At 35.6% G+C, this 16,357-nt stretch overlaps 1 protein-coding gene and 1 long non-coding RNA gene across 2 annotated transcripts; one reads left to right on the forward strand and one right to left on the reverse strand.

Moving 5' to 3' along the window:
• The first annotated feature begins 3,163 nt into the window (after positions 1–3,163).
• Positions 3,164–6,367, forward strand: LOC146735447 (uncharacterized). The gene is made up of 4 exons (XR_014931071.1): positions 3,164–3,258; positions 4,881–5,003; positions 5,167–5,265; positions 5,579–6,367. It is a non-coding gene; the product is annotated as an uncharacterized LOC146735447 (long non-coding RNA).
• Positions 6,368–12,929: 6,562 nt separating this feature from the next.
• LOC146735448 (uncharacterized) lies at positions 12,930–15,194 on the reverse strand. The gene is made up of 4 exons (XM_085506317.1): positions 14,892–15,194; positions 14,355–14,869; positions 13,774–13,943; positions 12,930–13,579 (listed from the first exon to the last, which is right to left on the reverse strand). The coding sequence occupies exons 1-4, from the start codon at positions 15,192–15,194 to the stop codon at positions 12,930–12,932; spliced, it is 1,638 nt and encodes a 545-aa protein (XP_085362443.1).
• Between the last annotated feature and the right edge of the window lie 1,163 nt (positions 15,195–16,357).

Raw genomic sequence — 16,357 nt, forward strand, 5'->3', positions numbered from 1 at the left:
CTTCAGCAAATAATGAAACAAAGGCATTTTCGATGTCGAAATCGCGAATCTCTCCTTTTTTACAGAAACTGTTAGATTTGACTTACTAAACGAAGCACAGGACGATGAAGATAAAATATCCATCAATCAACACATACCAAAAATTATATCTCAAAAGTGAATGTTCGTGGTGTATTTTAAGTGTAACTGGACCGGACGTGAACATTTGTTAGTACTCTAAATATCCAAACATATTTTAGTATAAGGTAGTAAACATAAAGATTAAGTACTATTCGAAATACAGGCTCAAAATTTCCTGTTGATGACCTGAATAGTAAAATCGTATCTCTACTTTGTATTATATGCAGTACACCTCTCACTGATTTGGTTCAGACACAAACCTTGGAATATATTGGCATGCTGAAGCTATGCATTGAAAGTAGCGGTGTATTGTAAATTGTTCCACGGATTATTAATTTCAATAAAAAATATTCAATATCCTTCTGCAACAGCAATAAAATCATTACTAATAATATGTCACGGTCACTAAGCAATATGACGAGAATTCGTGATGCAAAGCCTATTCTATAAATGTTCAAATTTGTCTTGGTCGAAGTAAGAAACTAGGGGGCAATATCAATATCTTATTTATGAACTCCTGTCAGAGCAATCATAAGGACAAATTAACAGCTCTTAAGATGGTATTCACAGATTAACACCAGCTGTTAATGGCAAGATTAATTCTCAACTTTGATGAAAGAACCAGTTTCTGTGACAAAGTCAAAGTGCGCAATTTGACAATTCCTAAATGTTATTCCATTGGCCAATATGAATCTCATTTTCAAATATCTAGGATTGGGTGCAGTATGTCTACAGCATATTCAACAATGTATTTGTAAGGTTCCTTGAGGCAATAATAGGAGGCCTTTCTATTTCCTTACGATTTTTTGCAAGAAAGATATTTTATGTTATTGTATAATTGTGATCACTAAACTTATTTCCACTTATTACCGCCAAAATTACCTGATCTTCATATTTAGGTAAACAAAAACACGGAATTCTCTTAATTGTTGGTAATTTTCGTATAAATTCTTCAAGCCGCTCAATAACATCATGTGATATATTAAATGCAAAGCATTTTAATGTGAAAAATAAATGTAAAATAAATAGAGGACCTCCAATGAGTGTAATAATTTCAATATACATTCAGGTTACACGAGAATTATTGCATCCTATGTCACACGTTCACGAATTGAGTATCATATTTATCCGTTTCGCAGCTTTTTGTTGTCATGAATAAATCGGAATCAAGATATTGTTTGTGCGTTCTGTATCATTTGCATATTAGAACGCTATTCTTGTAATATAGTTTATCAATAATTTATGGCCACGGCTAAACAATTTTGCTGATTGGCAAAACAATATATTTACAGTGTTAAAGTCACATTAGTATAATTTTACGAATGACTTATTTTTGACATATTTTAGTCCCAATTTTATTTCATTCCATTTATTCACACTACACATCCGCATAGTGTTACGTATCATAATAAAGCAGCTTTTATGTAGAACTGTGTCCTGCAAACATTTAAATTTAACTATTTGTTATTGAAATATGGCTATTAATATAATCATACATTATATACACATATGTGCTTTGGTGCAATAATATAATATGAAAGTAAATTGTGGTTCTATGATTGGTAGCATTATATATTTGTTAGATTTTATGACAATAAATTCTTTTTTGAAGCAAGAATACAAATTTTCTTCTTGAAAACTGAAATTTCAATTGTGTTTATGTATGCTGTTCGGATGGGATATCATCTGTCAAATTTGATCATATCAAGACAATACCTGCTATTTTGGCCGAAATCCTTTAAAAGTGTGTAGCAATCCAACTGGATTACTACTCTCTTCCAGACAAATAAGGCTAAAAGTGTCCAACAAGAAATGAACACTTTTCACAAAAGACAAGGAAATGTCTTCACCCTGATTGTGAGTTGGAATCCCATCTTTCGTGTTCCTGCTATTTATATATACACTGGAATACACAATTCGAAATTATTATCAGGCTTAGTAGTAAACAAAACAAATATAAATTTAAAAAAAATACTGATTATAAACATGGACATCGATACGTTCCGATGTATTATATCGATCGGCCAAGCTATGGATCGGTCATTTTATTGTGCTAGTGGAGTTATTACACATGCATGTGTCAGATGTTTACCTGTTTATCACTTCATCGCTCCGGTACCGTTGGCCACTCTTGGTAAGCAGGACTGGCGCTGCTAGAAATCCCAATATTGTGACATAGTCCATTTCTGTTAAAGCAGTACGGTTTTAAAAATAAACACCAATACGCTGGCATAAATATTGAATATCTTAAACCTTGTAGCTTAAAATGTGTCATAAGTTCTATGCTGTATCAATTAGATTCAGTGAAAACTGTGAGAATATGTGATGTATTATCGTGTTTTTTTACACAGCGAAAATCTTTTAGAAACGACGATTCTAAGCCAAAAATTCCACGGTGTCAGTGCTTCCTTATAAAGTCTAATCGGTGGTCGCTGGTAGCTCGGACAAGATGGATATGGATCTAATCTGAAACCACTATAAAAAGTATCTCTATCACTACGATCCGTATTGTGAGTTCTTCACAATCAGTGTGGTGATCAATACAAGCATTAAATATTCCATATCTGATAACAAGAGTAATTTACTGGGTCTTCGATAAGAATACCATAGTTGTAGTAGTCGAACAGTGCTTCTTGTAACTGGTAATATACATACATATATGTGTTTACTCACAATAAATAACATGTTACACACTTTGTCAATTGAAAGCCGAGTGTTGAGCACAATGAGTCATGTACCGGTGTGAACCACGAGGAGGTAAAGGGTGTGTTACGGGATTATTCTCGATCATTATGCGATGACCGCGATTGTCACAGATTCATATGGTAATTCAATTGATTGATTCTAGCCTAGTAGGGCATATGAGGACGTGGTAAACAACCGTGCCTGTGCCTTGGTTGTGGTTGGTGGATTATCAAATAAAGGCTGATCACGGGTTGGTTATCTGAATTGGGAATACCCAATGACGATCTAAAAAAATCTAAAAAAAAAATGTCATAGCGGGTAATCCCCTACTGTGTAGCTCATATATATAGAGAGAGTGAGGGAGAATGCACCACAACTTTGTCACTAATACTGAACATATCAACATCAACACTGCAACCCTTTGAATACTGTAACGTGACGTTGTTAATTCAGGTACGTAATGCGATGTAGATTTACCACCAGTTGAAATATAACCCCGAATCGCTGATGTTCAGAATACTCGTTTTAAAATATAATCCCTACGGAGAAATTGTTCCATCCTGGTTTCCCAATGTCCAGGTTTTAGCCGTGGTTTCGCGTCATTTTGGATCCGAATAAGTCTTAGTCTTCAGCGTATATAGACCGGAACCTAACCTGCAGTCATCATGCAAACCTATAAATTGATCGTTACTCTTGACGAAGGCGTTCGCGTGATCCGGGTGTGCTGTAAACTTACGGCACAGACCCTCTATCTATATTACGGTGACTCAGTTAAGAAATGATCAAGAATTACTGGACGTACGAACATATTGATACCCAGAATTTATTTATTTTGCAATATATTGTACTTCCGGGCAATATTAGGATATTGATTTTTTAAAAAGGGTTGGAGGTCACCGGTCTAATTTTCGAGAAAATGATGGTTGTATTTTTGTGGACAGTCGCCATTTGGCATTATTATAATTCGTTTAGGCTAGTAAGAAGGGAGCAAGGGGGATGGCTGGTACAGGTTACAGAAAATCAAAAACGTTTTTACAGGAAATAAAATGGAAAGTTCCATTTACAGTAAAAAATAGGTTTTTACACTTTACAAATAAAACAAATTCGTAATTACATTTTACATTTTTATAATATACTTGATAATTTGTGTTTACGAATAAAAATTTGAAATTGCGCACGATATTACGGCATTTAATGTAGAAAATGCTTTATACGCTTACAAAAAATAAGATCTTTGTACAAATTACGGACGAATAAAATAGCTGAATACATTTTACATCTTGCCCATGTCTACGAATTTACGTTTTTTATAGAGATGTAAATTCCAAGAATGCAAATGGTGATTTTACAAATACAAATGGAGATTTTACGATTTCAAATGAAGATTTTACGAATATAAATATGTCATTTGTTAGTATAAATCTAAATTCTCGCACATAAATATTTTTTAATGAATATTGCAATACTCGGACTTCCATACGTGATATAACAACTAACGCTGTTGAAGGCAGAATATAAAAACGAAGCGGTTACTACATAGTACCTGCCAAGACGTGACCATCTGTTTAATACGCGTTTTTGTGTTAAAGTATTCGTGCCAAGTTCTAATTTAAGTACCCCTCCCTGGCTTGTGGGACAGTATTTGAAATCGATTGTTTGCATACAGATTATACATAGCGCTGAGGCAGTGCAATATCTGAATATTGCCCATTCACGAAGCCTTTAGTCATAACTATCTTGATAGTTTTAGAGACCGCCATGTGACCCATCAGGTATTCTACGCCAATGATTGATATGACATATCGGTTTTTGGATCCAGTCACGTCAAAATGTGGTCATTTTTTGTAAATCACGTATGGATAACTTAAATAATTATGTGAATGTAGCCTAGCAAAGATAGTTGTGCGATTCGCACTATGAATGTTATTTTGTCTTGTCGGGTGGATGTTTTGTGGTTCGCGTTATTCCCTTCACAACACCCTTCTGTCCAGTACAATTACCTATATCCTTGTATCCCATCTAACTTTTCATGAGACAAAATGTAAATTATGTGCTGTATTTAATTCATTTTGCAGAATTTGGTTAAATTATTGATGAAACTCCAAAAAATTCAAAAGAGGGAACAATATAACCGGAAACTTTACTGGTTTGACGAAGATGGAAGACTGCAAGCCAGGGCTCTATTTCAATGGATTTAGGTGTTCACCGTTTCTGAATGTTTAACACTAACACTACCATCAGCATGTTCCAATTGTGGCGAGTTCAAATACTCGTTCCAGTGTACTAGGTTGAACTCATTATAACACATCACCTATTTTATTTAATGTTATGTTGGGACGTTTATTTATTTATTTATTTTAGAGTCAGAATATTTTTTACCGGTTACTCTCAGCATTATTGCTGTAATTATTGTCATTATTGCTGTTGTACTATATAAAAAATGGAAATTGTGCATCAAAGGTGAGTTCAAGTCATTATTAAGTGCAAACTATAAACAAATATTGCACTATAATGATTCATGTGGTCTATATAAATTGCCAGTATGGACAGTATTCATTCCGTATTTAGCAGAACAAAATAATAAAATGGTAGCTTTGAAGGTAGCGACTCCTGTTTGTTGTCTTGTATTTTCATTTATGTTTCATCATTAACCTGATGGAAACAGGAATCCGGATATTGTCAGTCTAGCCTAAATGTTGATGTCATTACTTTTACACGTCATCAATTTCACTGTCTGAAATATTTAATTTTAATAATGTATTTATTATTACAGTGTTTAAGACAACACGCGTAGAACAACGTGAAAGAGCAGATACTGTTTCTGCAGTAGAAGAGACTGGGCAGACAGGTAATACAGCAATCGTGATAACTTAATGGAAGTAACGTCTAAAATAAAGAATTGGGAAATTGTGTGTGATTATAGTTATGAGGGAACAACGGATTCACACTTCGACATTTGTCATATGTTTTCAAATATGACATTCCAAATCCGTATAAATTACAAGAGAAGGCATATATGAAATAGTTGAATATAATGATAGGAATATGTGAGGGAATTATGTCTTCCTTAAACTTTGGATACGGTATTTAATTATTTTTCAAAGAGTCCTCCATGTAGCTTCTGCCGAAAAAAAGTCGCAGCCTCCATTTTCAAGAACCCTCCATAAGCAATATATATTCGATTTTGAAATATTAAAACATTATTTCAGTCTATAGAATAGTTTACAAGTATTTTAATTAGTGGTCAATAATATTAAGTTGTCATAAAATGAAATAGTTTAACACAGAGACACGATATCAAAACTAAAGAACGTCAAGCAAAACCAAATAGTCTTTAATATTAATAAACAAAAATAACAATGACAAATATGTAGCCTATACGGACCGTGGCTAATGGCGGTCGAGTGTATTTCTAATATTTCCTGGAATCTGATTGATTTTTGACCTAATTTCAATCACAATTTAGATATTAGCTGTCATTCATTAGAATGTCCCGTTTCTATGAACATTTTTGCAGCTATTAATTAATATAAAGTAATCAAGTATAATAGAAATCCCCCAGGCGGAATGTTCATGACATTTAAAATTTTAAGGGGGGTGGGCAATAAAACCTGGGTTAACAATAACACCTAGTTGAAATTGCTCCCGGGGTGCGATAGGAACTAGGTGTTACTTGTTTTGTTCGAAACAGTTGTGTATTTTTGCTATTTGTATTATTATTTTTTCATCTTTATTATTTAAAACATATTTTAGTTTTACTTTATTTTTTGCTAAATGTGGGGGTGATAACAGCTGAAATTGTTATTTTCTCCCGCGTAAAAATCACGTGTTTACAGACAATTTTCTTCGTCCTCTATGGCGTTCTTTTCACAAAATAGACATTTTCTTGCACATATACTTGTGTTGTTATATCTCCCAGTCTCTATTAGTAGTCTGTGAGCACTAATCCCAAATGTTGTCATTGATGACCTGTGATGAGTATTTTTGGCTACGTGTGAGTAGTTTTCAAAGCCAAAGTCTGTTTTCAGTTCTCTGTAAGTGCGCAATTTATTTTGAGATTTTTCCCTTTGTTATCATTGTCTAGAATCTGTTTAAAAAAATTTCATATTTTATTTTTAGTTTTTCTGATATTATTTTATCTTTAACTACATTGTTCGCGTTTTGCAATTTTTCCTCAAGCAACAAATGGTCTATATCTAGAACTTTAAGTATACGTTTGAAATTAGAGACCAGGTTATAGATGCCAGAGTTGTCTAGTTCTAAGCCGAGAATTTTCAGGCATTTTGTTTATTCTAGAACATATTCTTTTGTAACAAAGTCATCGGGTGTTCAAAATGCGTTGTGTCTAAATTAAGAGTACAGATTTCAAAAAATGTTAAGCTACTTCTCGGATTGAAAGCCATTGCAGATGAGGAAATCACAACAGCAGTGTCTCAGAAGGAAACCGATGCCATTGAAAACATCGATTCACATTTCCCACCACCCCTACCACCAGCTTTGTAGTTTGACGACGGCGACGACGATTTTCAGTAATAATCATGACTGAATAAACATTTTTGTTTATGCATTATATTCATGTATCTGAAAGTTATGTGTAATGAGTAGTTCATACAAAGTATGCGTTTGTGTTTTTATTATTTATAAAATCAAAAGGTGCATTTATATCAACCATCTATTGGGTGGTAATTATTCACCTAAATTGTTTGTAAAATCAACCTTGTTCTATTGTGTTCATTGTTGGCTGTGTCACACGGCCCCCACTCGCCTAGGGGCTCGGGCTGGGTCATGAGAAACAACCAAAAGTAAAATAACAGTTTTATTCATGGGCATGGCGACAGAAAAGCGTGATACGTCTGGGGCGATTTAAAATTGGGGTATACTTGTTCCACTTGTTAGATACCGGGCACTATTTATAACTGTGATCATTCTATTGCCTATATTTTCAGCTTTACTTGTCTTTATGCTCAACTTTTTTCGCATACCCACAAAAATAAGGTTCTCTTCTACATCACGTACCCCTCCGCAGTTGCCTCCGCCTTTTCCCGATAGCCGTTACAACGCTTTGCACTTCACCGGTGGTGGCGCTTTTAGTACCTGAATCTGATCATTCGAAACCACCATGACAACATTTACAAGAAAACCTTACAAATATGTGGTCAGCACAATTTGAAACAAAGAAATGTAAGAAATGCAAGAATGACAGCTTTTCTCCACATATATACACATTTAATAATCAAAATTTGGCGTACCATTTCAAAAAAGATCTCTGAAACTAAATGATGAGAAACATTCTGCTCTCTATTTCTTGTTTTAAATGTTGAGGGGATTTTGCTCACCACACATACACAGATGTAATCACCAATAAAAGATTAGCGTTCAGCCACACTTCCAGTGTTAGTGCCTCCTGAACATTGTTAATAATCCTGAACACCAACAAAGAATTTGGTGTTTTGACTAGGTTATCACAGCTACCTAGGAGAGAGGAAAGTATGCCCTGTATTTTTACTCTTTTGTTTTCGGAATGTAGTAGTAATAGTGTCGGAATTGAAATATTTCTTTTCTAGTACTCGCTTTGTGGTATTACACCACGAGAAAAGGCATCTACATGTCATTTATATAATTGTAGATGAAAGCAAACACAAAATACAGAAATCCAGACCATGATTAAAAATGTAGACAGCTCTGAGGAAATACAAATAGCTTTGGTTATTTTTATCAATTAAACACATGTGGTATAACAATTAAACGGTAATAACAATACTAGTATTTTCAATGAACATATTTACGTGTACTAGAAAATCAAAGTACATAAAACAAATGCGTACTTTGCACTTTTGATATGGACGTGAACAATATCATTTTCATTAGTCAAAATGCAAAAAGTTATTCATATTTAAATAACATTGAATAGTTACATTTAAAATCAATAAACTGGTGCAATTATATATGCTAAACATAGTTGTGATAATTATATAACCTACTCTATTACATAAAACGTCACATTTTAGTCCCCGTGAAACAAATTCAATTTCAGCTGATGATATTACTATAGCAACTATTCTTAAACGCAGGGATCCGTAAATAGTTGTGAGGGTTCGATGTATGTATCATGGTTATACAATCTTTATGATATTAAAATTTTATTTAACATGTTATTCACGCAAATGTACATGCCAAGCATCTACAAATCCCTTTATTCCCACATCCGAAATCTCACACGACACAACAGATACTGCCTACGGGAGCATGCTGATGCCACTGGTCTGTCATCTGCAGATCTATCAACTCATTTTTCATTGGATAATTTATATTCTTTCTGCCATACGATTGTCCATTGAAGGTGTCTGCATATATGGATCACAATGTTGATTTCCTCTCGTTAGTCAACCACCGAACGTAACATGTCCCACAAAAAATGTTGCAGTACTGTACTGCGGTAAAGATAATACATCTTTATTGGGTTTTAATAGGCATTGTCATGGTACCCAATATATTCCGCTGAATCCGTCGGAAAACACGATGTGGGTCACACCAAAATGGATCATTTTCCCGTTTTGGTTTTGGTCAACGTGGATTTTATGACCATGATATGGAGAATATTACTGAATCGGATTTGAAGATATCATGGAATGAACAAATCTGAGAGAAATCCACCTGTAGTGCCTCTCTATATAATATCAAAGCAATCAGACTTGCGTTTTTCAACAAGAAGTCTAAAATATCACTTTTCACTCCCAAGTCCAATTACAGTAGAAGCAATATATGCTGTCAGTGTACAAATCTATACCTTCTGAACTACTGGAGTTTTATGGGATTATGTACACTGGCTCAACAGACAAAGCCAGTCAGAGAATGGAACGATGTTAATCATCATGAGATGAAGATATTTTCAAAGCAACTAGTGAAACAGCCAAGCCAGCTAAACACATACTACTTGGCATGGGTTCAAAAAGTATCACAGGTTCTAGAAAGGTACAAGAAATTGTTAATAGCTTTGGCCACTGTATAGTATATCATAATGCAGAAGAATACACAACCGATATTGCAGCTCAAATTATTGAGACAAATCGTATTCTTCCTGATGGCCTAAAGGCGTGTAAAGGAATAAGTACAATATCAGCATGGGACAACTAGGATGAATCAATGTATCATGACACACAGGTATCTGTATCCAGAACGAAGTTCCAGTTATGTTGCCACCATCACCAGCTACAACAGTGGCAACCATGACAGCCTCCTTCATAAACTCATCATTAGCAGCAGCATCATTACCAGTACCATCAGACATACCTCCTACTGCTATGAAGATACAAAACAAGTCTCGAAACTTGAACCAGTTAAAAAAAATTAAGATATCACATTTCAATTTTGGTATACAGACATTGGACAAGCCTGTAAATTACAATGCGTGTGTTGCCAGAGATGTTGCATGGACAATATCTTGTAAAACAAACAAACGAGTACCAATGTGGTCTGGCTGGAACTCCACAATGATGATCTTCCTGTTCAGAAAATGGGTTATTTTGCAAACATCGGAGCCCCTCCTACAAGGCATGATGTTGTGAATGAGACTATGAAAAGGAATGTTATATTAAAGGGTGTGAAAAAGATTACATTGCAACAACCTATGATCTAGCAATAACCAAGCCAGCTTGCTAATTGCAGGACACTATGAGACCTAAGTTTGACAATGTATTTATCTGATTTGGTGCATTCCATATTATGTTCCTGTATTTGTCAGTAATAGGATACATCATTGGTGGGTCGGGTGCAGCCCACATATTAATGGAAAGTGGTGCCTTCACAAAGGGTTTTCTGAATGCATTTCAATGTGGAAAACATAATCAGACAAGAAGAGTGCATGTGCTCCTCGTAACTGCTATGCAGAGCAAACATCTAGATTTGTTCTTCTGGCTAAAGCAAACGATAATTACGGGCAGTTGGTTGAAGCTCTAAAGACGTTCCAATAATCATCAACATCTGAAAATATCTAAGATATGGAGGACACAGATGAGTACAAAAGATTCATGATGATCTATGCAAGATTCTGTGATGATACCAGAGCTGGTAAACATGGTGTTTTGGAGAAATTATAGTTTATGGTTAACGTCTACATGTTGTTAAGTAGGGTTGTACGAACAAATGAAGTGCATCTGTTCAGCATAAAGCTGAAGGGAAAATTATTTACATTTCTTATGCACATTACATGTGTTTGTATACTATCTGAAACTTTTGAACATGCATATAGCCCATTCTGGTATCATACAACAACTTGAAAGAGACTATCAACTAATGCATTTGCAAGACAACCAGTGGTCCACTGCACTAGAGAGCACAATCAATGCCGATGCAGCATCAAACAAACTGGGATCATTGTTTTCCAGCAAAGTCAAGGAGCAACTAGACGCTGGACGATTACTAGATCAACAAGAAGTACTATAGCATCTCTTTGAAAAAAAGCAAGCAATAAAGAAACATGTTAATCCCAGTCATGAAACAAGGAAGTTATTAAATTTCAAACAGATTTTGAAACGTGGATAAGACAACTATGAATCTGTTTGCCAGCTCTTTGACTGAAAACATCAATTTTTATTGTTTGGCAGGTGATAAATAAATAAATAAATAAATGCCAGATGAGGTAAAAGCTGACATGCTAAGTATGTTTGTTTTGAAAGACCACTGCAAAGAAGAAAAGTGAGAAACCTTGCTAGTTCTGCCACAAAGAGCAAAATACAATGTAAAGATGAAAATGTCATTGAGCTGAAGACAACAAGAGATTTGCTGGGCAGATCAGTCTATCTTGCTTATACCAGAAAGATTGGGCTTGAAGAAGATAACAATAACAAAGTATAAACTTTCCAAACATCTCGAACATATGATTGTACATGCGCAACCAATAACAGTTGACATAGTTCTCTATGATGCTGTGTCCAGTCACTGTCATCTGATCTGTCTCTCAGTTTTGGAAAGGTAGCAGAGCTGGTACTGAAGATATTATGTAGTGTACAAGCAAGTGTAATTAACTTTGTATGTGACAGTTTGTTACGTCCCCGGGACAAGGTCTAGTTGTCAAATAGAACCAAGCCCCTGAAACTAACGTATGGTACGAGCCCCCACTTCCGGTAATGGAAGAATGACACAATAAAATGCTACAAAATTAGATTTATTGTACTAGTCCAATCAGTAGTGACAGTAATAACAGTGAGCATAGACCAGGGTTGATAAATATTAACATTACAAATAATACCTAGTAGTTTAATATGACAGGTGGATGTTTTCATTAATAATCACTACAAAAATATATTCAACTATGAGCATGTCTCTAAATCAGTGCCAGTTCGTTGAGTTAACAATTCGGCGAGAGTCTGCGGTCTTGACGAGGTGTATTGTACTCACAGTTCGACGAGAAACGAAGTTTTGATTAGCAAATAATAAGTATATTCCGAATTCTTGAATTCACTCGTCAGCCAGTCATAAGACTCCACAAAGAAGAGCACAACCACGTTATCTCAACAGCAAAACGGATCCGGCATACAGCAAGGGCAGCAACCACGTGCGAGGACTCCTTTCATAACACTGCAGCTCGTCTCGTGCTCTGCAACTCCTTTCAAGCTCTGCAATTCTCTATTTTACGTAGTCAAATCGGACCCCTCACGTCGATCATGGTTCAGACCCTTGCATGACGTATCTACTCCCTAGCTTGGAGGTAATTTATATGTCATACGTAACGCTGTTCCCAACTCTTAACTTAGCAGCTATTCAAAACCTGCACAATATATATGCTCAACCAAATTACAATATATTTTAACTTAAATATTTCTATACTCAATCGGTAAAACACAAAAATTGGAAATCACCACGCCCTCATCTAGCGAGCATTCAATCTTTTGTCCACAAGCCATATTAATTGAATACAAACACTATGAAATCAATCTCTACAAGTCTCATAAAATTACAGGTACGTAACACCTCCTTCCTACAGAAGAAAATTTACAAATTTTCTTTTACAATAGTTAGTACACAAAAGACTTGTCCAATCTATATCAATTTTTTTAAATATATATGCAATTTTTATTTTATACTATTTTTTTTTATTTTTTAATAATTTTTTTTTTATTAATTATTTACAAAGCTCTAGATAACGCATCGGCACATACATTGTCTTTGCCACGGATGTGTCTTACATCAAGATCATATTCTTGTAGCTGTAAACTCCAATTAAGTAATCTTCTATTTTTATTTTTCATTCTATTTAGAACGACTAAAGGATTATGGTCGGTGAAAACTATTACAGGTTTCACAGAGGCAGAGATATAAACATCAAAGTGTTGTACAGCCATAACCAATGCTAACGTCTCTTTCCCCACAGTAGAATAATTTCGTTGATGTTTATTGAATTTCTTAGAAAAGTATCCTATTGGACGTTGGATACCCTCGTCGTCATTTTGAAACAGGACAACACCAGCACCTATGTCACTGGCGTCGGTCGACAAACTGAATGGTCTTCCAAAGTCGGGAGCCATTAGCACTGGTTCGCTACACAACAGAGATTTCACTTTCTCAAAAGATCGTTGACATGCATCGGACCATTTATATTTCACGTCTTTCTTAAGTAAATCAATAAGTGGAGCTGCAACATCTGAAAAATTCTTACAAAACTTTCTATAAAAGCACGCTATTCCTAAGAAACGTCTTAGACTCCGTTTATTTCCGGGAATGGGGTATTCAACAATACTACGCACTTTTGCAACAACAGACTTAACCTGGCACTGACCTACAACATGACCAAGATAGGTTTTGACAAATTAATAGTTAAGTTAGCCTTCTGAAGCTGATCAAACATTTTAGTAAGACTCGCCAAGTGTGCCGGCCATGAGTCATTAAATACTACAATATCATCAATATATGTTTCCACATTTTCCAAATCCCTCAAACAAATGTCCATCATTCTTTGGAACGTGGCCTCACTATTCTTCATACCATATGGCAAGACTCTATACTGGTACAAATTATCAGGAGTTACAAATGCAGAGATCTGTTTTGCTCTGTCAGTTAAAGGGACACCCCAATAACCCTTCAACAGATCACATTTTGTAATATATCTGGCATTACCAATCCTGTCAATGCAGTCATCCACTCTGGGTATGGGATACGAATCAGTTTTGGTAAGAGAGTTCACCTTTCTAAAATCTGTACAAAACCTCCTTGAGCCATCGGGTTTTGGAACTAACACACAAGGAGAGGACCAACAGCTATCGCTTGGCTCAATGATGTTGTTCTCAAGCATATATTTAATTTATTTACGAATGATTTCTAATTTCATGGGATTGACGCGATATGGGTGCTGTTTGACAGGAGAGGCAGTTCCCACATCAACATCATGAATAATTACATGGGTTTTACTAGGAACATCTGAAAATAGGCATTTGTATTGCGTGATTAATTTAGTAATATCATTTCTTTGTTCAAAAGGTAAGTGACTAATTTCCATCTCAAAATTCATTAAAATCTCTGAATTATTTAATTTAATCCCTAATTTATCAACTAACGTTTTACACTCAATTTCTACATCTTCAGTTTCACCAACAATCTCACACTCTACTGCCATACATTCTTTAACTTTATCTCTATTATAATAACGCTTCAACATATTAATGTGACATACTTGGGTTGATTTTCTCCGATTAGGAGTTTGTACTACATAATCGACATCATTTACCTTTTTAAGAACTATATATGAACCATGATACCTAGCCCTCAAAGTACTACCCATAACTGGTAATAATACCAACACTTGATCACCAAGATTAAATGAACGCTCTATTGCCTTCCTATCATACAATAATTTCATTTTGCCTTGAGCAGATTTTAGATTTTTACGAGCCACATCACACGCCTCACTCAATCTCTTTCTAAACTTAGCCACATAATCAAGCACATTCATCCATCTAGACCCCTCTTCTAGCCACTTTTCTTTTAACAACTTCAACGGACCCCTAACCACATGACCAAAGAACAATTCAAATGGACTGAATCCTAACGACTCCTGAACCGAGTCTCTAAACTGCAAATAATAACAAATTTACACCTTCATCCCAATCTCTTTCATTCTCCAGACAATACACTCTCATCATACTCTTCAGAGTTGCATGAAACCTCTCTAACACCCCTTGGGACTCGGGATGATAAACACTAGATATTATCTGCTGAGCCCCTAACTCGTACACCACCTGCTGGAACAATCCCAATGTAAAATTTGAACCTTGGTCCGACTGAATTTCTTTGGGCAAACCCACGAAAGTGAAGAAATTAATAAGAGCTTTAGCCACACTTGAGGCAGTTATATTACGCAGTGGGATAGCTTCCGGGAATCGCGTTGCTGTACACATAACTGTCAACAGATACTTATTTCCCCTCTTTGTTTTTGGTCAATCAACTATGACCTTACTAAATGCCTCACCAATAGCAGGTATAGGTTTTAATGGAGCTACAGGAACTTTCTGATTAGGTTTACCTACTATCTGACAATCATGACAATTTCTACAGAACTCTGAGACACTACGCTTAATACCTGACCAATAATCTTGTTTAAAGTTTTTGTAACACCTAAATGTCCACCCATAGGAATCTCATGAGCTATCTTCAATATTTCAGATCTATATGCCTTCGGCACTACAATTTGATTTATTACTGACCATTCCTCAGAAGATGGCACTACTGGCGACCGCCACTTCCTCATAAGAACACCATTTTGTTTAAAATATCCAGTAGGGACACTGTCAATTTCACTTGACAGTTAAAGTGTCTGGGTCATTCTATTGTTCTCTGATCAATCTTGACCTAGAAAGAGGTACATCTGGCTTATTCCCTTCAACTTTATTAGTGCTATCCTTACCTATACGTTCACTATAATCCAAATACTCCTCGTCTGGCGCATTATTTAATACTTTACCAAGATTTTTCTGTTAACTTATCTTTATCAACACTCCTTTGCCCAGCAGTTTTCTGAGACATAGCCCTAGTGACTGCACAAGCAGGAAAAATACCAGGAATACATTCGGCAACTGTTTCAGTACTCACCACAGAAACTGGCTGACGTACAACATTAGGATCCGCTACCACTTTCGGCTCAGCTAAGTCATTTCCCAACAAAAAGGATACACCATCGACAGTTATGTCAAAATCATAAAGAATGAAGGATCATTTAACATCACTGGTGCAGATCAGTTATGCCCAAAAGTCTTCAGATATGCATTAAACAGATTATAACGGCTCTCATCCGGTGTTTCAAGGACGACAAATATGTACCTATGTTGTTGCACATGAGGAGCAGTGCCTTTAATGTAAATCATCCCATTGAGAAGTGTTGATCAAATTGAAGTACCTGAATACATATTCTCACATGTGGTAGCTGATACCCGCTTGGTGTTCCATCTCTGCATGCTGTCCAGAGCAATACCAAGACAGAATGTTGTTGTCCGTGCTACAGACACTGATATCATGGTAAACCTGCTATATCATGCCAGACAAGTGAATGCCAATATGTGGATGG

The sequence above is a fragment of the Saccoglossus kowalevskii genome, chromosome 12 (assembly GCF_978046115.1).
Source record: "Saccoglossus kowalevskii chromosome 12, keSacKowa6.1, whole genome shotgun sequence".
NCBI lineage: Eukaryota > Metazoa > Hemichordata > Enteropneusta > Harrimaniidae > Saccoglossus > Saccoglossus kowalevskii.